This window comes from Anopheles stephensi, chromosome 2 (genome assembly GCF_013141755.1).
Source record: "Anopheles stephensi strain Indian chromosome 2, UCI_ANSTEP_V1.0, whole genome shotgun sequence".
In the NCBI taxonomy this organism is placed as follows: Eukaryota; Metazoa; Arthropoda; class Insecta; order Diptera; family Culicidae; genus Anopheles; species Anopheles stephensi.
This window is the reverse complement of record NC_050202.1, coordinates 43,891,340-43,912,272: the sequence shown is the minus strand read 5'-3', so window position 1 is coordinate 43,912,272 and position 20,933 is coordinate 43,891,340. Positions and strand designations below refer to the sequence as shown.

The 20,933-nt window shown below is 45.5% G+C and overlaps 5 protein-coding genes across 12 annotated transcripts; 3 read left to right on the top strand and 2 right to left on the bottom strand.

Annotated features, from left to right (window-relative positions):
* Positions 1 to 652: 652 nt before the first annotated feature.
* On the top strand, positions 653 to 6,095 carry LOC118507554 (F-box/LRR-repeat protein 7). Of its 6 annotated transcripts, none has more exons than XM_036046141.1 (5): positions 1,060 to 1,755; positions 3,505 to 3,531; positions 4,351 to 4,675; positions 4,746 to 5,736; positions 5,809 to 6,095. In XM_036046141.1, exons 1-5 carry the CDS (start codon positions 1,711 to 1,713, stop codon positions 5,942 to 5,944), a joined length of 1,524 nt encoding a protein of 507 aa, XP_035902034.1. In that variant the 5' UTR covers positions 1,060 to 1,710; the 3' UTR covers positions 5,945 to 6,095. The 6 variants fall into 6 exon arrangements, with proteins under 6 accessions (XP_035902035.1, XP_035902034.1, XP_035902033.1 ...); XM_036046140.1 differs by lacking the exons at positions 1,060 to 1,755; positions 3,505 to 3,531 and adding exons at positions 2,530 to 2,809; positions 3,271 to 3,365; XM_036046139.1 differs by lacking the exons at positions 1,060 to 1,755; positions 3,505 to 3,531 and adding exons at positions 2,530 to 2,809; positions 3,251 to 3,365.
* Positions 5,999 to 7,449, bottom strand: LOC118507557 (prenylated Rab acceptor protein 1). The gene is made up of 3 exons (XM_036046146.1): positions 7,249 to 7,449; positions 6,960 to 7,169; positions 5,999 to 6,883 (listed from the first exon to the last, which is right to left on the bottom strand). The coding sequence occupies exons 1-3, from the start codon at positions 7,332 to 7,334 to the stop codon at positions 6,592 to 6,594; spliced, it is 588 nt and encodes a 195-aa protein (XP_035902039.1). The 5' UTR covers positions 7,335 to 7,449; the 3' UTR covers positions 5,999 to 6,591.
* A 425-nt stretch (positions 7,450 to 7,874) lies between these two features.
* On the top strand, positions 7,875 to 10,916 carry LOC118507553 (dual specificity protein kinase CLK2-like). Its single transcript, XM_036046135.1, has 3 exons — positions 7,875 to 7,963; positions 8,144 to 8,335; positions 9,129 to 10,916. The coding sequence occupies exon 3, from the start codon at positions 9,152 to 9,154 to the stop codon at positions 10,712 to 10,714; it is 1,563 nt and encodes a 520-aa protein (XP_035902028.1). The 5' UTR covers positions 7,875 to 7,963; positions 8,144 to 8,335; positions 9,129 to 9,151; the 3' UTR covers positions 10,715 to 10,916.
* On the top strand, positions 7,881 to 17,626 carry LOC118507552 (ATP-dependent RNA helicase p62). 3 transcript variants are annotated; one of them, XR_004905665.1, is made up of 6 exons: positions 7,881 to 7,963; positions 8,144 to 8,335; positions 11,041 to 12,135; positions 12,228 to 12,463; positions 13,199 to 14,857; positions 15,780 to 17,583. XR_004905665.1 is itself a non-coding variant. In XM_036046133.1 (5 exons), coding segments are annotated over exons 2-5 (1,827 nt in total). In that variant the 5' UTR covers positions 7,881 to 7,963; positions 8,144 to 8,333; the 3' UTR covers positions 16,274 to 17,626. The 3 variants fall into 3 exon arrangements, 2 of the variants coding, with proteins under 2 accessions (XP_035902026.1, XP_035902027.1); XM_036046133.1 differs by lacking the exon at positions 13,199 to 14,857 and having other exon boundaries at positions 15,780 to 17,626; XM_036046134.1 differs by lacking the exons at positions 7,881 to 7,963; positions 8,144 to 8,335; positions 13,199 to 14,857 and adding an exon at positions 9,363 to 10,649 and having other exon boundaries at positions 15,780 to 17,626.
* On the bottom strand, positions 17,313 to 19,012 carry LOC118507556 (astacin). The gene is made up of 2 exons (XM_036046144.1): positions 18,245 to 19,012; positions 17,313 to 18,156 (listed from the first exon to the last, which is right to left on the bottom strand). Exons 1-2 carry the CDS (start codon positions 18,882 to 18,884, stop codon positions 17,885 to 17,887), a joined length of 912 nt encoding a protein of 303 aa, XP_035902037.1. The 5' UTR covers positions 18,885 to 19,012; the 3' UTR covers positions 17,313 to 17,884.
* Between the last annotated feature and the right edge of the window lie 1,921 nt (positions 19,013 to 20,933).

Genomic DNA, 20,933 nt, shown 5'->3' with positions numbered 1-20,933 from the left:
GAAGCCGAAAATAATAGAACAACACCTCTCGTGGTTTTAGTCCCAAAGAAACACAAAAGTTATTGAATTTATCAAACACAAGATGAAAATTACTAGCTGTAACACAAAAAAATTACAAAACACATTTTTAAAAAGTTACTATTTTAAATAAATCCCTTATTAAATAACTGATATTGATAGATTGATACGGATCAGCTTATCCTGATGGCTACACAGTAATAATATCCCCTATAGTTATGTGATTCCAAAGCAGGCATGACAGGATAGGTCATTACGCTACCTAACAAATGTGAGGTGTACATATTTTCGTTCAGATTACGAGTCATCCAACGGTCATAGAGCTACCCTTTCACCGACGATCATGATACATGCCAGGTTGGCAATTAATTTAGCATGTCAAAGCCTTCAACGTGTCGCTGATCAATACTGCAGCTGGTAAATGCCATGCCATAATGGAAAACAAGCCACCTTGGCAGTGAAACACTTTGCCAACGGCACAGGGCCGTAGAACAGCAAGCGAGCCGTTGGTGTGAAGGAAAAATAGCGATGAGTTTAATAATTATAAATACATATATATCTAATGCCGATGATACTTATTCACCACCTCTTCGATCGTACAAAAGGATCGCCTATGCCCTCACACCATCGTACCACGATCGATGGAAATGGCGATTGGGGTTGGATTTGTAATGCATTCTGTTCGGGGTGTCGTTCTCTACAAAACGTGGCAAAGATCCCCGTCGATCGGGTATGGCCATCTTCAACGGTGCATGAATTTGGTTCACAGTAGTATTGCTTCGGATTCAAGTAAAGTTGGACGCGAAACACTGTCAACCGATCCTGCCGACTGCTGCTGACTTGGTGAACTTACAGTTACGACACCAAACAGTTTCTGAAGAAAATGAGTGCGTTTAAACAGCGACAAAGCATTGCTAATTTGTTGTTGGGGACAAACATGAACGATGACGAAGACGCCCGGAAAGCAATTTTCATATCGAACTGTGTAAGTAGTGTGGTGAGAAATATCATTGTTCGCTCACAGCCCACGGTGTTCGGTTGTTAGATTGCACACGGCAGCCGCGACCGTTTCATGGATAACAGATCATCTTTGTCATCAGCAGCAGCGCAAAGTGTTTATATATGCACCAGTAATCAAGTTAGTTTAATTAAAGAGTGATTGTGTTTTTTGGTTCTGTTTAAAACAGTGACGTTTGTGATCATACCAGATGAAATCTAATTATCTAGGAATATTCTCGACTATAGAATAGTTTCAAGCTGGTTTACTTATAAACTGAAGTGCTATGCAAAGTTTGGAGTTTGGAGTTTTAATATACTGATCTTTCCACATACGTTTTTTTCCAAAATAATTGTACAATAATACTTGTGCATGCAGTGAAGTAGTAAATAACGTTCCAAGGTGTACTAATCTGTACAAATCACCAGGCATCTCCATTACTGCAGCCATTCGTCAAACCAGTAACAGCATTTTTATCGTGCCACGATCGTCACCGAACAAAACATCTAGTCTTTCGTAATCCGATCCCGTGTGCTTGCGATGAACCGATCGGATGCCAAACCGATCAACGAACCGATCACCGAAGAGCGGCTGTGCTCTTCATTTGAGTGACAGATCAATTTACACTAATACGATCAGTGAGTGCGGAACGTTCCAATAGCTGTGATCCTGTGCTTCCGTTCCTATACTTCTCAATGGATTTACTTTTTCCGGTTACATTCCGAAAGCGCCCGTCCCAGGTACGTTCGTAAGGTAGTCTGCTAATGTCGTCAAAATACCCCAGCAATTAAACGGAGGAATGAAAAAAGTGTTGTCATTTGATGGCGAATAAGCGAGTTCTATTTTTAGGCGTAATTTGAACCGCGATGCCGGTGATTGACATACCTTTTGGCAATATGATCGAGTAAAGAAGAATATGGTAAATTATACTCCACTCGTAGCCGTGCAAAGCCGCGAGCTCACAGCGTGCACTGTGTTTCAATGCCAGCGGGAATCCCGATTTTCTCCTCTCTCGCCATTAAAATTGTTGACGAAAGTCCAACGTGTTGAATCCAAGAGCAGAAACAAAAAAAAAGGAAAACATCAATTGGCACTACTACCAGACGTGACGACATCTTGTCTTTTCGATGATCGTAAGGTATACACTTACAATTCTGCGATGATGGTGATGCGCACACAAAGGGGGAGAGTTTTCTTTTTGTTTTCAATGAAACAGCGCGCAAAGAAAAATTGATAAAATGCGAGAAGATTTAGCTGTTGAGCGAAAAAATGTGCATGATAAATAAACATGTTTTGTGAACATTACATGTGCTTCTTTTTAATCGTAGATTTTCTTACGAAATCGCAAGTGTTGGGCTGTATGGAAAATTTGGTTGAGGAAATTGATTTTCGCAATTCAAACATAAATTAAGGTCTTAAACATTGGGGGTGTAAAACCCTTAATGATTTATAACTATTTTTGTTTGCTTTGCAAGAAAACGAATATTTTTGGCATAATAATCAATATTTTTAAGTAGAAAATTACTCTGCCATCAAAAGTTACGGATGGCTTGTAAGAAAGATAACATCGCAGCAGAAGAGCAAAAAAGCACTTTCATTGTTGTCTCTGTTTCCCCAAGAGAGGCGCAGAAGATGAGCCGATACATCGAAGGAAGTATCACTTTTAATTATAATTTCTTGTGCGGAACTCCCTCCTGACATCGGTTTGGCGTTGGGTCGGAACTCACGATCACATTAGACAGTGGCATCAAGCTTGTGCGTAAAGTACGCGTCGCGATAACTTAGTGTTTGCTGGTGAGTTTGGTGAATTGTTCGTATTTTATGATCAGGTTATTAGTGATCACACGTCACGTTCTGATAGCGTTAGCTGACATGGTACAATGTGGCAGATCGTAAATCATTTCGGTCTCGTAAATGCCGCACCGGCGATGTATCATTCATAAATCTTTTCGCACATAAAGTGCTTCTGCAGTAGTGCTTCATGAGGTGGAGAAATTTCATAATTGCAGTTTTATGTGAAAGAGAAGAGAAAAATATACACTGTTAACGAATGCTAATTGTTTGTGCAATAATTCAGAACATACAAAAGTGTACTTGGCCTCTAATACTTAACGCTGAGTTATACTGTGCATATTTTTAAGCTGAATAAATAAATAATAGAAAAATTCACAGTTTTTGTGCAAGTGTTGTAGTGCCGTAGATTGTGTAGGAATAAATCATTTAAATCTAGCGTAGTTTCGATTTATTTTATAAAGCCAAAAGAATGCTAGCATGGAATGCGATCGATTTCTCTTCATCACTGGTTCATAGTGATAGTTTTTCTAGCGGAAGTATTCGTCAGAGCCGCATGGTAAGTGGTCGGTTTAATACACACGAGCAAAAACCAATGTTTCGGGATTAATTTAACAGCCGAGTTACAAACTAAGGCTTATGCGTGTAAAATATTGGCTTCGCTGTAATGCTTTAGAGCTTTCTTTTATCCTTTCTAGCTATTTTTTGGCGCTTCAGACGGAACGGTTAGTATGCGCTAGGGAAGATTTGTTACTAACCGTATCCATGACAACCATGCAATAACTGTTTGTAAATTTCCTACCACCGGTAAACTGGTAACTGGACCGCATGTTCCTTACTAACACTCTCTGAACTAGTTTCTGACTGATCCGGATCGTAACAACCTGTAGCCGAACTGCGCATGGGCAATATTCTACCAAAACGAAGGATTTTCCTGTAAGCACCGCATTGTTTAAATTTAGCATATACCATACCATACATACACACACATACCGTTGCTCTCGGGTTTTGTGGGAGAGCGTTGAAGGTTTCAAATATGCTTATTAAAAACACACAGAATCTCTCAAATATTCTACTGTATCCGACAACAACGACCTGAGCTTGGCAAGGCCTCCACATTGCTTCCCAATGCTGATCGAACGCACACACGAGAAAACAGCAAGATCGCACACTTTCATCGTTACGAATGTCAAAATTTTCACTCTCTTTCGGAAAATCTGGACGTGCGTTGTGCTGCTATCCCCTGCATTAGCTGATTCTTCTCCTAAATTTGACCTTTGAGTGCTAAAACTTTGCAGCAAGTGATTTAGGATGGATCTTTCGAGTGACGTGTGGAACCAAGTGGCACTGGAAGCATCGCAGCTCTACTTTACCGAAGATGGCAAAAGCCCGTTCGCGAATACGGTTTGCTAAAAAAAAAATCTTCCTTCCCATTTATATGTTACATTTGCTGCATGCCACTACTATTGACGTGCTCGTACACAGCATCACTTTGTACTGGTCAATCATCTAACTGCTGATTTCTCTTTCTTCCGCCATCATAGTCCATTGAGAAGCTTCCGGATAAGGTCATCCTGCATATCTTTTCCTATCTGAGCCACTTGGAGATATGTCGCATGGCAACGGTATGCCGCCGTTGGCGCACGATAGCGTACAACACGCAGCTCTGGAAAAATGTGTCGCTGCGGCCGGAAGTTTCGGGGCTGCACGTCGGTTCGCTGGAGTCATTGCTGCAGCTCATCTCGGTGCGATTCGGATCATCGTTGCGTTACATCGAGCTGCCAATAGAGCTTATCACGCACACCGTGCTGCATGAGCTGTCCTCGAAATGTCCGAATCTGACGCACATGCTTTTGGATTTCTCTACGGGTAAGTAAGCCACGATTGAAATATATCCTGAAATGTCACGTAAAATAATATCGCGATAAAATACTTTCAGCCATGCAGCTGCATGACTTCAGCGAAATGCAAGCGTTCCCGGCTAAGCTTCGTTACATGTGCATCTGCCTGTCGGAGGTCATCTTCATGGAGGGTTTCATGCGCAAAATTTACAACTTTATCAACGGGCTCGAGGTACTGCATCTGATCGGCACGTACGAGAAAGGTGAGGAGGAAGAGGAGGAAATCTATGAGGTCATCAACGTCCATAAGCTCAAATCTGCCACACCGAACTTGCGCGTGATCAATTTATACGGCATCAATTTCATCGATGATTCGCACATCGATGCATTCAGCTCCAACTGTATCCAGCTCGAGTGTCTCGCTGTTAACTACTGCAACAAGGTCGTTGGATCGACCTTGAAGGCGCTGCTGGCGAGATCGAAGCAGCTGAAATGCTTACTGATGAACGGTACAAACCTGAAGTCGGAGTACGTGATGCAAGCAGAGTGGGACAAATGTTCGGTGCAAGAGTTGGACATCTCGGGCACCGATCTGTCGACCGAGTGTCTTATCGATGTCTTGACGAGAATCCCTACGCTGCGCTTTTTGAGCGCTGGTCAGATTAATGGCTTTAACGACTCCGTGCTGAAGGCATGGATGGAAAGTGGCAATCCGAAAAGCCTGATCGCGCTAGATCTGGACTCTTCCGACAATGTGTCAGACGAAGCTCTGGCCCGGTTCATCACGCGTTACGGTGCGCAGCTGCAGGCATGCGTGCTTTCTGGCATGACGCACATCACGGATCAGCTGTGGATGACCATCATGCCAATTTTGACCAACATTCGTATCATCGTGATGGGTACAACGGAGCGGCTTGGTGGTAACATACACGTGGACCAGCTGATGGATACGATTGGTTCGCACTGTACCAAACTGGAACGTTTGGAGCTTCGTTGGGATCCGGAAAATCTACGATTCTCGGACAAGAGTCAGAAAGCGATCGATTTACTGCGTGTAAAGTGTTTGAAGCTCCGCTGTCTTGTGCTGAGGTTAGTATCGACACTGTCCCGCACGTTCCGTTGGGGCTTAGAAGTAATGTGATTTCCATTCTGTTTTCACAGTGATGGGCGCTACTACGAAACGGTGAAAGCCAACTTTGAACGTGCTGACCGGACGACCGTGGTTCGCACCACCACCAGCTGTCGTGTGTCGGCGTACCATGTGTTGAGCAATTACAACGATTTGGTTTTCAATTGAGTTTTTTTTTGTCGCTTATAATATCCAAAGACGGTGTTTTTTTACAGTTACTAATTTCAGATGCAGTTCGTTCATTCGAAACAGAAAAAACTTCATTTTATTGTAAACTATGTGAGAAATTGTTGAAATAAATGTTGTTTTTAATCTCTAACATTTTAGCATCGTCAAAGCTAGCTCGTTGAGAAAATAAATTAAGGGGCCGACCCGGGGGTGTAGCATTATTCCAGTCCATTAATCAAAAAGCAAAGAAGATTCGTAACAAAACCAAAGAAAGCTTATTGTAAAGGATCTGTTTCGGTGATGTAATTTAATCTAAGCGAATCCGCCATGCTAACCTAGAGCTTCATTCTAAAAAATGATCTTATAGTTTTGGTGTACGAGTTCTTTTTAGTAATTTTTTACCACCTGACAAATTGCAATTTTCGTTAACTGCAATAGCGTTTCATAGAAAAGGTATAGTAAATATTCCAATATTAGGTTCGTTTTTAATTGATGTAGGTAGGTTCTTTGATTTCGTTTACCATAAGCATCGCTATGGAAAGGGGATTGATTTTTCAAATCTAATCGTTCTGTACAATTTGTTACGACATTAGCCAAGAGCGCAAGAACTCACAGTCAATTTTGAAAATCTCGGCCATGTATGCCCATTACACCGTTTCGGTCAGGAATGTTTCCATGTCCTCAGTAACTATTGCGTCGATATTATAGAAGGCCGCGTGAAGTGATATCACAAAGAATGAAGCACCCAGCACCCAGAACATGACGGCACCAGCCCCGGCCAAATAGAGCACGGGGACGGACGCAACCCCGACCGCAATGCACTGCTGGTTCGTGTTCAACTGCTTGCTGAAGAAGGCTACAGGTGTGCTGTTCTGCTTGATTTTGTAGCAAGCATAAAATACAGCACCCAGCACTATCAGGATGAGCGGAGAGGTCAACCTGCAAAACACAATTACACATATATTGCTAATAGAATGGATTCAGATTGGAAAGACATTGCAAAGGTAGCACTTACAAACAGTAAACGATCAACCCAAGAAACACAAACAGATAGTTGCTTTGGAAGTAGGCCAAATTGCGAATAATACGGTTCGTCAACCGGGATACGTTTGCCACCGTTTTAAAGTTAGATGTTTGTAAGAATTCCGACCAGGGACGAATGTTTTGCCGGCTTAGCCGCAGCAGCTCCCACGGGCTCGGAATACGGGTGGAGAAATTGGAAAACCTTGAACAGAGGAACAAGGAAATGTTATTATTGTCGATGCGTCATACGTATTCATGGGAAACAGCCAAGATTTACTTACGAGGCCAAATTGAATCCAGACTTGGCTTCCTGTTTTGGTGTCTCCATATCACCGCTCACATCGATATGAACTTCCGGTGTTTCCATGTTGAATTAAAGTGATGTAGAATTTCGATAAAACGCACCACCCAAAACGCAGCAGATCCGTACAACAAGAATAGGAAAAGTTTTGTTTTTTCCGCTTGACATTTCATGAATGTCAGCATTGTTTACGTTTTTGGTGGACGTGGCAAGAATAAGCTATGTCTACACGTGGATCTGCAAGCTCGGCCATTAATTTGATGCAACATTTATTGCTTTGTGCACAAAGGAACATTGTTTAAGATATTTCTCATGTTACATCATCGTTGAAATCGCCTTTAATAACGCTTTTGCCATTTTAGCCTCATTTTTAACCGAAATATTGGTTCGTCATTGTTCTATGCAAAAAGGGAGACAAAAATCGAGTTATTTAAAACAAGTCCTTTTATACTTTGTTCACGACAAGAAATAAGGACATTTAAAAACAACAATTTGATTGTAGTAAATGCATCGATTTAAAATGAGAAAAGCAAAATCGTTTTACGAATTGTTCAAACATCACATTGGATCGCTGACAATCAGCGCCACTGACGTTTGACAGTGTAGAAGAGTCTTAACTTGCACTCGCACGAGCAGGAAGGTTTCTTCACATGGTATAGCAGCGTGGCTTTCTTTCGAATATTGACCGTGATTAGGTAAGCATCTCGGTTGGTGTGTTTCCGCTGGAAGTTGTGCCTGGGACTAGCGAGAGAGGTGTGCTAGTGAATGGTGCAATAGTGAAATCCGTCGGTGGAAAAAGCCAACAAAGCTCGCATCAAAATGTTGGGGCTAGCGTGTCGTCGGTCTCTAACGACTGTTCTTCGCTCGTTTTGCAGTACATCATCGTCATCGGCCAATTTCGGTAGTCGCTTGCGAATCCCGGAAGTCAGCGCAGCAGCAACTACATCCCGACATCTGTCTCGCTGCGATCGTTCGCATATTCTACTTCCTACGGCACTATCCGTCAGTGGCAGTCGATTTTACTCGACTCCTATCATCCAGGAAGGTTTTGTGGACGAATTTGACATGTAAGTAAATGTGAATTAACTGAAAAGCAATCGGTGAAACATGAATAGGAATATGGGCCAGGTGCAGAGCGTGTGTGGTTTGCACGTGGTAATGGCGTGGTTGTACAGAGGTTGAAAAATGGAAAATAAGCTAGCTGGGTCATTTATGCTTGACGGTAATGTTGAGCACTCGGGTGCACGGGTGTATTTTGCAGCGGGAAAATGGGTGAACGGTGCCAGAAAGCAGCATAAATGTGGTTTTTATTTGGCCTTGGGCCTCCATGTTGGGAAACAAGATGGCGGCCCGTTAGTCACACACATCTTTGCTTTGTCGATGGGTTTGCTTGTTCCACCACCGAGGCGTCATTAGCTGGTATGGTGGTGTTGATGCAGCAGGGAGGGCAGTGTTGCCTGATGGCACGTTTTTCTCTCGCTCGCTCGCTGGCTCGCCAACTGCGCGCGTAAGTGTGTGTGCGTGCATGCGTGCGTGCGAAGAGATGGAATGGTTGAGTGTGTATGTGTTAGTGAGATGATGATGAAACGATTCGTCTAGGGGTAAAAATTGAATCATGGATAGTTGTGTGTGTGAGAGTGCATGCGTGCGTACGCCTAGCGGCCTAGCGCCATTGCGCCTTGAGCGGCATAGTGTGTTGGCTTCTTGAATCAGACCGAGCGGGCAGTGTAGTTGTTAGTGCCCCCACTCGCGTTGAGTAAAATCAAACTTTTTGACGATAATTTATTACCCATCAACCGTCCAGAGTCGGTTATGATACGTTTTTTGGTGCTTGTTCTCGTAAATCTGTCCACATATCAGCATCAACCATCACACAGACTGCGATGCCACGCTCAAAACGCAGGCTTCATTCGAGGTCCGGGTCCAGGGCGTCTGTCGGCGGCCGGTACGAGGAGAAGCGTATGAAGCATACAGAGTCCGGGGACTGCTATAAGAGTGCGAGGGTATCAAACACAAGCTCGTCCCGTAGAAAACGGAAGCGTTCAGAAGAGTCCCACCACCAGCGCAGTGTCGGTTCCACCAGTGGCGGCCACAGGAAGAACAGGTATCGGGAAGAGAAAACGTCGCGGCGCCACGAGCATCGAACATCCCGGAAAGACCGCGAAAGAGAACGGGAGCGTGAACAGCGGGAACGTGATCGAGAACGGGAGCGAGAGCGAGAGAGAGAGCGCGACCGAGAAAGGGAGCGGGAGCGAGAACGCGAACGAGATCGCGAACGCGAACGAGAGCATCGGACGGAAGGGACGAAAAAGCACAGCCCCATTAAGAACGACTCCCACGGGCATTTGATCTACCAACCGGGTGATGTAATACATAATAGATACAAACTATTATCTACCCTAGGTGAAGGTACGTTCGGGCGAGTCGTGAAGGCGAAGGACACGGAAAAAGAGGACACGATCGCACTGAAAATCATACGCAACGTAGACAAGTATCGTAAGACGGCCAAGCTGGAGATCAATGTGTTGGAAGAGATCATAGCGAAAGATCCGTCCGGTCGCCATCTCTGCATCCTGATGCTGGACTGGTTCGATTACCACGGGCACATATGCATTGCGTTCGAAATGCTGGGACAGAGCGTGTACGACTTTATGAAGGACAATAAATACCAACCGTTTCCGATGGAGCAGGTCCGGCACATGTCCTACCAGCTATGCTATGCGGTAAACTTTCTGCACAGCGTCAAGCTCACGCACACGGATCTGAAGCCGGAAAACATACTGTTCGTAAACTCGGAATACACCACGGTAGTTAGCAGAACGACACGCAAGAACCGCGAGCTACGGCACGTCAACTGTAGCGACATACGGTTAATCGATTTCGGTAACGCCATATTCGATCACGAGTATCACAGCACGATCGTTTCGACCAGACACTATCGGGCGCCGGAGGTGATACTGGAGCTGGGCTGGGCACAACCGTGTGACGTGTGGTCGATCGGCTGTATCATTTACGAACTGTACCTGGGCATAACGCTGTTCCAAACGCACGACAACCGAGAACATTTGGCGATGATGGAGCGAATACTCGGGCCGATACCGTATAATATGGCGAAGAAGACGCCAACGCGATACTTCCCGCACGGGAAGCTGGACTGGGACGAGAAAACTTCCGAGGCGCGATACGTGCTGCAGAACTGCAAGCCACTGATGCGCAGTGCCATGTCCGACGCGCCGGAGCACATGCAGATGTTCGACCTGATCGGGAAGATGCTCCTGTACGAGCCGAAGGACCGTATCACGCTGGCCGAGGCGCTTGATCATCCGTTCTTCGCGAAGCTACCCCCTCACCAGCGATTGCACCGATACGGGAGCGATAAAAGTATGTCCTCTTCTTCTGTGCCGCCGAGCAGTTCGCGCGAGTTCTCGCACAGTCTGTCGAGATGAAATAATGAGCATGCGCTGCTACTGTTGTTGCTGCTGCTGCTAGTGGTGGAAGATATGATAATATTAGAAATTCTGATTCGCACACGCATGTACACTGACCTAACTATCATGACCATTAGGCGTAAATCGACTCTCCTAGCTTGCAACCACCAACCCCATACAAGAGCTATTAATTAAAACCATACGATCTTTAATCGCAACCACGCAACAACGCAAAAAAGAGCAAAACAGAGAGACCCATCAGTGACAGTAACCGAGCGAAAGATGTTTCAGACAGAGAGAGAAAATATCACATGATTTGTATTTTTTATCGTTTTATCTTCAAGGGCTCCGAGATTCGAGCGAGAAGACTACAAGAAGGAACCGTACAACGGTGTGAAGCGTACCGGAACCGAGTTCAAGCGTGGAACCGGTTCGCGCAGTGGTGGTGGTGGTGGGTACGGTGGTAGTGGCGGGGCCATCGGCTCCGGCGGCGGCGGATATGGTGGTGGCGGCGGTGGAAGCCGCTTCGGCGGAGGAGGTGGTGGTGGGCGTCGCGATAAGTGGGCGGAAGCCGGTACGCTCCAGAAGATAGACTGGAGCAAGATGACGCTTGCACCGTTTAAGAAAGATTTCTACCGCGAACATTCGGTCGTTCGCAACCGGTCGCAGAAAGATGTCGACCGTTTCCTGGCCAAGCACGATATCACACTGATCGGCCAGTGCCCGAAACCGATCACCGAGTTCAACGAGATCGACATTCCAGACTACGTGATGCGGGAGATCGAAAAGCAGGGCTACAAGTCGCCGACTCCGATTCAGGCCCAAGGTTGGCCGATCGCTCTGAGCGGCCTCAACATGGTCGGTGTTGCGAAGACCGGTTCGGGAAAAACGCTCGGTTACATGCTGCCCGCTATCGTGCACATCAATCATCAAAAGCCGGACCCATCGGTGCGTGGACCGCTGGTGCTCGTATTGGCGCCAACCCGTGAGCTTGCGCAGCAGATCCAACAGGTCGCCACGGACTTCGGTTCGTCGTCGTACATTCGCAACACGTGTCTGTTCGGTGGCTCCAGCAAGGGACCGCAGGCATCGGATCTTCGACGTGGCGTAGAGATCGTCATCGCTACACCTGGCCGTTTGATTGATTTCCTCGAATCGGGTACGACTACGCTGCAGCGCGTAACGTACCTAGTGTTGGACGAAGCCGATCGTATGTTGGACATGGGTTTCGAGCCGCAAATCAGAAAGATTCTCGAGCATGTGCGCCCGGACCGTCAAATTCTGATGTGGTCCGCTACCTGGCCGAAAGAGGTGCAGCGTTTGGCACGCGATTTCCTCGGAGACTACGTGCAGATCAACGTCGGTTCGTTGGAACTTTCGGCGAACCACAACATCACGCAGCATGTCCGTGTTGTTGAAGAAAAGGACAAAAATCAAGAGTAAGTTTCAACAAGAAGCATCTTTGAGCTCGCTTTTCTGCGGGCTTGGTAGGGCGCATTTTATTGTTACGTTACCCACTTTCTCCCACTAGACTTGGCAACCTTCTGGAGGAACTGTACCGTGGTGGAAACCCTGGTAAAATTCTGATCTTCACCACAACCAAGCGCCGTTGCGATCAGATAAGTATGCAAATCCGTCGCTATGGTTACGACTCGGTTGGAATGCACGGAGACAAATCACAGCAGGAACGTGAGCGTGCGCTGCACCGCTTCCGAAATGCGCGCTCCTGCATACTGGTAGCAACAGATGTGGCCGCCCGTGGTTTAGGTAAGTGTTTGACGCTAACGAAGCTTTGAATGATTGCCCTTTTTAAACATTAAATGATATCCGAGATTATGAACGAAGAACGGCACGGTATAAATGATGTCACTGAATGTATATGAACGGCTTTATAATGCATAGTAAATGTAATGTTTGTGAATGAGTGAGATGAATGCAAGATAGGAACTGAGTGCAAGAGTAATTGTGTGTGAGCGTGATGTGTGGATGATAGCAAAAAGCACTAATCATAAAACCAGAACCAGCAGAGGAGTGTTGTGCAGTATGTGGTGAGCCTTTCCTCACAGTGTGCGCGCAGCAGGCTTTGGAACCGAAGAGCATGCTCGTGCACACGGCAGATGTTTTGTTCTTCCAATCCCCCCTATCTCTGAAACCGCGTGCGCTGCGAGTCTAGTTTACTTGATTGGTATTAACCGTTCCTTCGCGAACATTCACCATATCTTAAAGACACGGGAAAAGAAAGCAATAACGTATCCATGTTCGTATCCTCTCCCGCAAATTTAGATCATCTTGCTACTACAATCCCAAGCCATTTGGGCGCGTGATGGAGAAATCATCATCGGAATACATTTGTGTATGAGAGCAATGGAATTTAAATCATAGTGTGTGTGCGCGCATAGTAGATTTCTCCTTTAGCGTTCTGTTCTCCATGTTGGACGAATGTTTTACTCAACTTTTCTGCTTTCTCTTCTTCCCGATCTCGTGTCGTTCTTTCTATTACAGAGGCCGGACCATCTTGCTGCTGTGGTGGGGATAGTGAGCAAAAGTACATCTCGGCCCGCTGTTATACATATGTTTCGCCCGTACAATGAAAATGAGCACCAACTCCGCGACTCGCAGAAAGCCCGCGTCCGACCGCCTCTACCCATAACCCGGTGGTATTGGTTGGCGCACGCGGAACGCTGTGTGTGGTGGTGCGTTCATGGATAAAAAAACACATGAAAATAATGAACGGGAAAAGTGTATGTTACACGGTGCGAGCCTTGCACGTAGCCCTTCTGTACAAGGAGGGGGACAGTGAGAGAGATGCATAATGCAATGTCACGAAACAATATCCTCGCCAGGTGCAAAAGGTTACCGATTCTCAAACGGCCTCTTAAAAAAACACGGGTGTTGTGCCTGTGCGGTGGTGGTCACAGTGTAGGTAGGTGGGCTGTTATGCGCGTGAGAGCCATTCAATGACTCGCGCAGAGGTTAGCTCACCTACAAGGCTACATAAACACCGCTGATAAAAACTCGACTACTACTACTACTACCAGTACTTTCGTACGCGCGCAAACACACGTATCAAATGTCGTCAGCTCCGAACGAAAAGGCTTTATTTCAATGAACCATATCAGTATGGATAAACATCCATGTGTGTGTGTGCGGGCGTGCAACAAATCTGCCAGAAGCTACTTTGATTGAAATGGGAAATTGCAACGCGGCAACCAAGACGCACACCTGCTGGTTCTAATGTATTGTACCAAGACAACAAGCCAACGATATGGCAAAGCGATCGGAAACGATTCCAAAAATCTGCATACCGCTGCCACCAGCACTTCCTACTCTTCGAAATGCATTGATGGTCGTCATAAATGGTTAAATAGACCAAGCAAGTCTTTAATGACTCAAAGTCTCTATAAGTTTATCAGTCGGCATAAATGGCAAATCTTCAGTATCCTTGACTTGTTGAACCTGTGAAACTGCGAGAAGAGAAGTGTACACAGCGGATCCGACAATAGCCGTCGTCCTTATTTATACGATGATACACGTGTGCCGGAATGCGTACGGAAGAACATGCGGTCTCACCGAATACTGCGACACAAGATCAATACGATTGGAAGACGACAACCGGAGGAACGCGCTTGGTGTCCTCCTACATATACACACCGATACTGCATACCCCTTCTTCATACGTCGAAATAGTGTTGACGAGGGGGCAGTAGTAGCAAAACCGACGTGTCGCGTCTTCCCAGGTGGCCCTAAGTCGTCGATCGAACTAAAAACACCGTGAATGAACGCCGTGTTTGGCGGCGCTGGGCTACTGTATCTGATCGACAACGCGCAGTATGAATCGCAGCTGTAGTAGTAGTAGTGTGGCGGCACCCTAGAGAAAGACGCACGACAACAAGTACTCCTCTTCCGCGCGCGCGTTACCTAGTTAAGCGTGTTTTAGTAGTCACGGGTAGTCTGGATATCTCATCCCCGTGTGTGTTTTCCAACTAACCCGCATCTTCATTACATGCGGGGAAACGCGTACCGAGATTTCGTTGAAAAAGTAGGGGATTGTGGAAAGAGCACTACGTGTGTATCTGCGTGGGTGTGTGAGAGAGAGATAGAAAGGAGTAAATCTGTTTACTCACTCTGGAAAGGCTCTGAAGAAAAACATACATAGTGACGGTTTGTATTTTGTGCTGTTCATATTAATTTCGAAGTTCCTTTACTATATTAGAGTTATTTACCACTAATCACATATGCGAAAAGACAGAAATGCGAAAGATGGTCTCTCTGGACAAAATGTTTTGTTTAGAAAAGATTATTAACATAGTTGATTACATGTGATAAGTCTCGTAATCAATCATGTTGCCTAAACGATAGCGCAATAATAAGGATAGCAGTAGGTGGTAGTCTCGTCTCATGGGTTCATCTGGTTTTGTACAGGGCAAATTCCACATTATCCACATTATTCATGCTTTTGCTCGTGCTAATGCATCCAATTTCATCGTGCCACACAAATCATTCACCATTATTTCCCCCCTTTTGTGGTAGGTTTTCGAATGTCGAATGTCTCCAAATCTTATCACACATGATCGAGTTTAGAGTCGCTGGTACGAATGTCAACAGCATCCGTGTTCTGCCAGTGCTAAAAATATTTTACTCGTATAATAACCTACTATCTTCAGCCCAAACAAAACTCAACGAATCTTGATGTCGTTGCAGCGTATATTTTTATCGCAGAAGATACATCGACCATGCTCGTCGAAATTTGATATTTAAAATGCAATCTTTTTAAAGGTTCAATTTTTTCCTTACCACCTTTGTTTTTCTCCATACATAACTGGCTTTTTCGATCCACTTATCATCCCCCCGTCGAAACGTACACCCTTCAATACTCAGTTTTGGTAGTAGTACATTTAGCTAGTAGGGCGCTTGAATTTGCTTGTTTTATTCTGATCTTTAGCTCAATATTTAAAAAGAAATCAAACGACACACGCTATCGATAATTGAATGGCAACAAACTTAACTAACTGTTGGCTCTATGTTTCATTTCCCCCTTCTCTCTGAACGTGTGTGTGTGTGCGCGCGTGTGGTGTTCTTGCAGATGTTGACGGTATAAAGGTAGTCATCAACTACGACTATCCCCAGCAGACGGAGGATTACGTGCATCGTATCGGCCGTACCGGACGCTCGAACGCCACCGGCGAAGCTTACACCTTCTTCACCTTTGCCGAGCGCAAGATGGCCAAAGAGCTGATTGGCATTCTCGAGGAAGCGAACCAAGTCGTACCGCCGGAGCTGCTCAAGTGGCGCCCGTTCGGCGGCGGCAGCGGTGGTGGTAACCGCTTCTCGCGATTCGGATCATTCCGGGGAGGCAGCGGATATGGTGGTGGCAACCGATTTGGAGGCGGTGGTGGTGGCGATTACCGAAATGGCGGCTCGGCCATGGGTGCGAAACGACCATACGACAGCAGCAGCCACGGTGGAGGTTATGGCGGCGGCAACAGCTACTCGAACGGCGGTGGTTACGGAGCTGCCAGCAGTAGTTCGAACGGTTACGATTCCCGATCCACGAAGCACACTCGTTTCGACGACTAAGAACAGCTTGAGTAGATAGGGTTAGAGTAAGACCGTAGTAGTACGCGCGCTCCACGTACACGATCGGGGCGTAACATTTTTTTTTTAACTTACAAGAGAAGAATGAATGCGCCCGGTGGAATCTGTAATGCATTCGTTCGTCTGCACTTAATTCCTTATGATAGAAAGATAAGATTAATTACTATTCCCCCCAATTCTATTCCTTGATTATATAAATCATATTCAAGCCTTTTTTGTTGTTGGTCGTCACGTCCCGCCAAGTATCATAAGTTACGTTTTAACCACCACCCCACCTAAGTTACAAGTGATTTGTCCTTTTCTACCTACTTACACTCACACATCGACGAATAGAGTGTTTCCTTTGGAAAGCGCCTACATGTATGTATGGTACACGATCGTTGTAATTTAGACACCGAACTCTCTCTCTCTCTACTTGCATCCACCAGTTCTTCTCTTGTTGCAGGAGAAGAAAAAGTATAGAGAAAGGATCATTTTTCCGCAGCGCGCAACAGAAATGAAAAAAAAATCGAAGAAATCATTGAAAAGTGTCTCTCATCGGTATTGATGTGTAACAACTTCAGGTGAAATTTAGCAAACACAGAAGAATAGAACGACCTATTTAGAACTATTACATTACTTTCTATCTCTCTCAGGCAAGCAAGGTAAAGTAGACCATCATTTGAATAACTTTCTCAGAGCTCAGTGTGCGAAGTCGTTGGGTCGATTTCTTAATATTATTGAACATTTTCTAGAGGAACAAGGGCTATCACCTCTCTGTCTTAGCCATCAGAAGCATGCGAAGGGTTTTTGTTTGTAATTTTTCTTATATTACTCTGTGATAAATGACAAAAGTGTTAGCAAGAGCACGTATACAAAACAGAAAGCCACCCACTTACGCAGTGCTGCGCGCATATGTTGCGTCCACACGATCCACACGAAGAAGAAGAAGAAGAAGAAGAAGGAGTAAGGTATAATTTTTGGCGCCCCTTCCCATCAGCATTACATTATTGCACATTGAAAACAAGGGACTAAAAAGAAATCGCTGGCGCTGTCGTCGTCGAACTCGATCTAACACACTCACGGCTTTCGCGAAAAAAAAAATCACGTTTTCCCCTTGATCTCTTCCTATCCTCGAATCGACCCGTTATCTGATGATCCTTTCTTGCGGTACAAGTTCTCTTCCAGTTGGCGATTGCTGCCCATAAGGAGGAGGAATGTGTATGCCCCAATGCTGGGGGGAGTCACTACTGATCGAGCGGGGAGAGCCAAAGAGAGAAAAGGGGAGGCGTTTTGAAATCCTTCATTTGTATGGGGATTGCCCACACCATCCCTATCTCGGATTCCCCGCCACCTGGGAATGAAATATGTCCAACCAGAAGATCAGACAAGAAAAAAAAGGAAAAGATACAAAAATAAAGATATTTTAATTTTAAAAACACTACAAAAGAATGTGTTGCGTTCACTTTTCGTTTATTGGACTTAACTTACGGAAAGAAAAGACACAGGAGAGTGATGGTGTGTTAAATGTAGATAATAAATTAACTTTCTAATGGTACCCCCTACAAACCGGAAGTGGATAGACATTTCTTCCTGTTCTTCATCGTGGCGACATTAGATGCCGAGGGTCTTGCACAAGTTGTAGTATTTTTTGCTAATTTTAGGATTATCCAGGCACCGGTACAGATCGTTGATCTTCAAGCAATCCGTCTTGCTCAGTGCCTGACGTTGTCCCAGCTTGATGCCAGGCATCTTCGTCTCGATCGTGGCCTTTCCCTTGCCGATGCTGAAGTAATTTTTGCCATAATGCATAATGCTGTTGTAGTCGTACTCGAAGCTGTAGGTGGTATTTTTCAGCGATTGCTTCTCGAAGTTTGACTTGAAAGCTGCAATGCAAAGCGTAAAAAGAATATCCGTAAAAATCGTCGCTGCAACACTCCTCTCCTGCTCGACCGCGCTGTCTGCTTCGCTTACCCGGTATGATGTTGTCCCATATGATCTTCACGAAACGGTCCCGATCGGCACGTGACTGCTCGTGGAATATGCCGAGCGCGTGCATCAGCTCGTGTATGGCACGGCCCTCATTGCCCAGACAGTTCGGGCTGCGATCGTCCGGCGGCTGCAGTGACACGATCTGCGTACCACCAATCTTACCGACATAGCTCCAGCAGCCCTTCGGATACTTGATCGGCCAAATCAGTAGAAAGTCTTTGTCTTTCCCATTCCACGGTACGAAGTTGACGCACGTCATAAAGTTCAACGTACGTATGGCCTGCAGAATCGTCACCTGATCATCCACGTCGTACAACGGGCTGATCGCGTACGGCACCGTACCGTTCGGCCAGACGCGTTCCGGAAACACGTCCCAGTTCAGCCCTACGCGCCAGTATCGATACATCCGATTGTCCATCGCCATGTCGCCCTGAAACAGGCCCGGCGTTACCTCGGGATCCTGTTCGGTGCTCTCGAGAAAGGCAGACTGCTGCACCAGATCGATACCGTCCGGTACGGGTGGGTTTAGGACATCCGGAATTTTAGGCAAAATCACAGCACTCTGCACACCAACGACACAACTGACCCAGACGAACGCGATACACCACCGGAGCGTGGCCATTTTCAACAGCAAAGCGGTAGATGTGCAAAGTCTTTTCTCGCGTCCTCGCCCGTCGCAGGTATTCGTCGCAATGGGAAGCGGATAGCCACAGCACTGTCGTCAGTCCACATAAGCCCGGAGTCAATCACCGACTAGCACTGATCTTTCGCCACTCGGGGAACTGGAAGAAATTTCTCCAGTCACAAATTGACATTCCGCCAGGCACACACGACGCCACTCGATCGCCTATTGCGCTTGGCGCACGCAGTGAAAGTGAAACTTGTTTTGGCGCTATGGTCGCGAGAACGGGATCGCATCAGCGTGCCACATCGTTGGCCGATACATCGAAAGCATCGGAGGAGCATGGTGGGTTTTTACATGAGATCGCTCGGCCAAGAGTTGAACATACTGCTGGCGCATGTTGCTAATTTATGGGACGGGTCCCTTTTCTTTGCTTTTCCATGTTTGAATTGTAGGTTACTGTTCAACGGTTCACTGTCGCGACTTCTATGACGCTTTCTGAGCAAACACAGTTTCATGTGTGCAAATTACCGTCACCAAGGCTTAATTTAAATGAAAACTCTTCTAAACTAACTAACTTGGTTACTTAATGGTTACTGGGCTGGACACCACATGTACAAAGCTAACTTTTAGTTAAGATTTTTTTTTTATTCATAAAAAATGGCCTGGCCGTATTGCTAAAACTAAATTACAAAAATTAATACAATTCACGATGGTTTCCTTCTCCAAACCGTGAAAGGGCACCTTATCCCGGGTGAGCTCGATCGATCCGTTAATAATAATTCCGTCATCCAAATTCGAGGTTTTGTTGGTAGCGAGGGTTAGTATCGTGAGGGCTCATTTAATTCATCCCGTTTGTTTTTGTGATATGCCATCATCAGTATTCTGCGTGTCGAGATCCAGCGTTCTTCCATCTCTCTGGTTTGTCTGCGTTCATTGACCGTTGCAACACGCCATTGCAACGGTGTAGTTTTTGGTCCTGGATCATCCAGGATATTCCGCCTATGCCATACCAAGCCCATCTCTTTCATCGCATTCATTCATACATTCAATCATCATCATACACACAAGCAAGATACAACACATATAACAGACACACAGTAGAAGTGGAAGGAAAGAAGGTAAGGTACTAAACTAAAATACCATTCGCTCGGCAAAACTCAATAATAGTCCTCAGGTAGGCATCATCCCCGCCTCCCAGCAGATCTCGAATTGGAACGTTGGACGTTCTACCGATGTCCCGAACTGCGTCCAATAAGGAGCGTCGTGCTGCCTCGTACTCCAGACAAGACCATAGAATATGATCTATGTCATGGTATCCGAGGCCACAGTCACATGTTTTGGAGTCAGCCCGTCCTATACGCTGGAGATGCGCACCCAATGCGAAATGATTAGACCTAAGCCTAGACATCATTCGCATGAACGCACGATCTCCTGAGATGCCTTGGAACCAGGGCTTCAAGCTAACTTGGGGAGTTATCCAATATCCCAAGCTCATCTGTGTCCCACATACCCTCTGCCACCGAGCCATGCAGAGAGATTGTGGGGCACGCATGTGCTCGTTAGGTAGGATCAGCCTATCAAAAAGAGACCCTACCGAAGCACCCTTTTTGGCCAATTGTCCTGCCCTTTCATTGCCTAGAATACCGCAATTAGCGGGCAACCAAACAAGAGATATTCGGAAAGATTTTTCAAACTAGGAGCTTAAGTCTTTTAAAATTTCTTTCATAAAGTAGTCTGGGATCTTATTTGCCTTCACAGACTTTAGTGCTTCGACAGCGCTTAAGCTTTCGGAAAAGATGAAATATTCGTCTGGAGGACAAGCACTTATGATCAATAAGGTGTAAAAGATTGCGGCGAGCTCCGCTATAAATATATATATATATATATATATATATATATATATATATATATATATATATATATATATATATATATATATATATATATATATATATATATATATATATATATATATATATATATATATATATATATATTGAGCATGGTCGGCGTAGTTGAAAAAATGCTTCGGAATCGATGTAAAGA

Bases quoted from the DNA above. Each gene is read 5' to 3' on its own strand.
- LOC118507557 (XM_036046146.1), bottom strand. From the start codon at position 7,334: ATGGAAACACCGGAAGTTCATATCGATGTGAGCGGTGATATGGAGACA. The intron at 7,170-7,248 runs GTAAGTAAATCT...CCTCTGTTCAAG, and splicing joins TCTGGATTCAATTTGGCCTC to GTTTTCCAATTTCTCCACCC. The intron at 6,884-6,959 runs GTAAGTGCTACC...TGTGTTTTGCAG, and splicing joins GGGTTGATCGTTTACTGTTT to GTTGACCTCTCCGCTCATCC.
- LOC118507553 (XM_036046135.1), top strand. From the start codon at position 9,152: ATGCCACGCTCAAAACGCAGGCTTCATTCGAGGTCCGGGTCCAGGGCG.
- LOC118507552 (XM_036046133.1), top strand. The intron at 12,136-12,227 runs GTAAGTTTCAAC...TTCTCCCACTAG, and splicing joins GAAAAGGACAAAAATCAAGA to ACTTGGCAACCTTCTGGAGG. The intron at 12,464-15,779 runs GTAAGTGTTTGA...GTGTTCTTGCAG, and splicing joins TGTGGCCGCCCGTGGTTTAG to ATGTTGACGGTATAAAGGTA.
- LOC118507556 (XM_036046144.1), bottom strand. From the start codon at position 18,884: ATGGCCACGCTCCGGTGGTGTATCGCGTTCGTCTGGGTCAGTTGTGTC. The intron at 18,157-18,244 runs GTAAGCGAAGCA...TTTGCATTGCAG, and splicing joins ATGGGACAACATCATACCGG to CTTTCAAGTCAAACTTCGAG.
- LOC118507554 (XM_036046142.1), top strand. From the start codon at position 902: ATGAGTGCGTTTAAACAGCGACAAAGCATTGCTAATTTGTTGTTGGGG. The intron at 1,004-4,350 runs GTAAGTAGTGTG...CCGCCATCATAG, and splicing joins CAATTTTCATATCGAACTGT to TCCATTGAGAAGCTTCCGGA. The intron at 4,676-4,745 runs GTAAGTAAGCCA...AAATACTTTCAG, and splicing joins GCTTTTGGATTTCTCTACGG to CCATGCAGCTGCATGACTTC.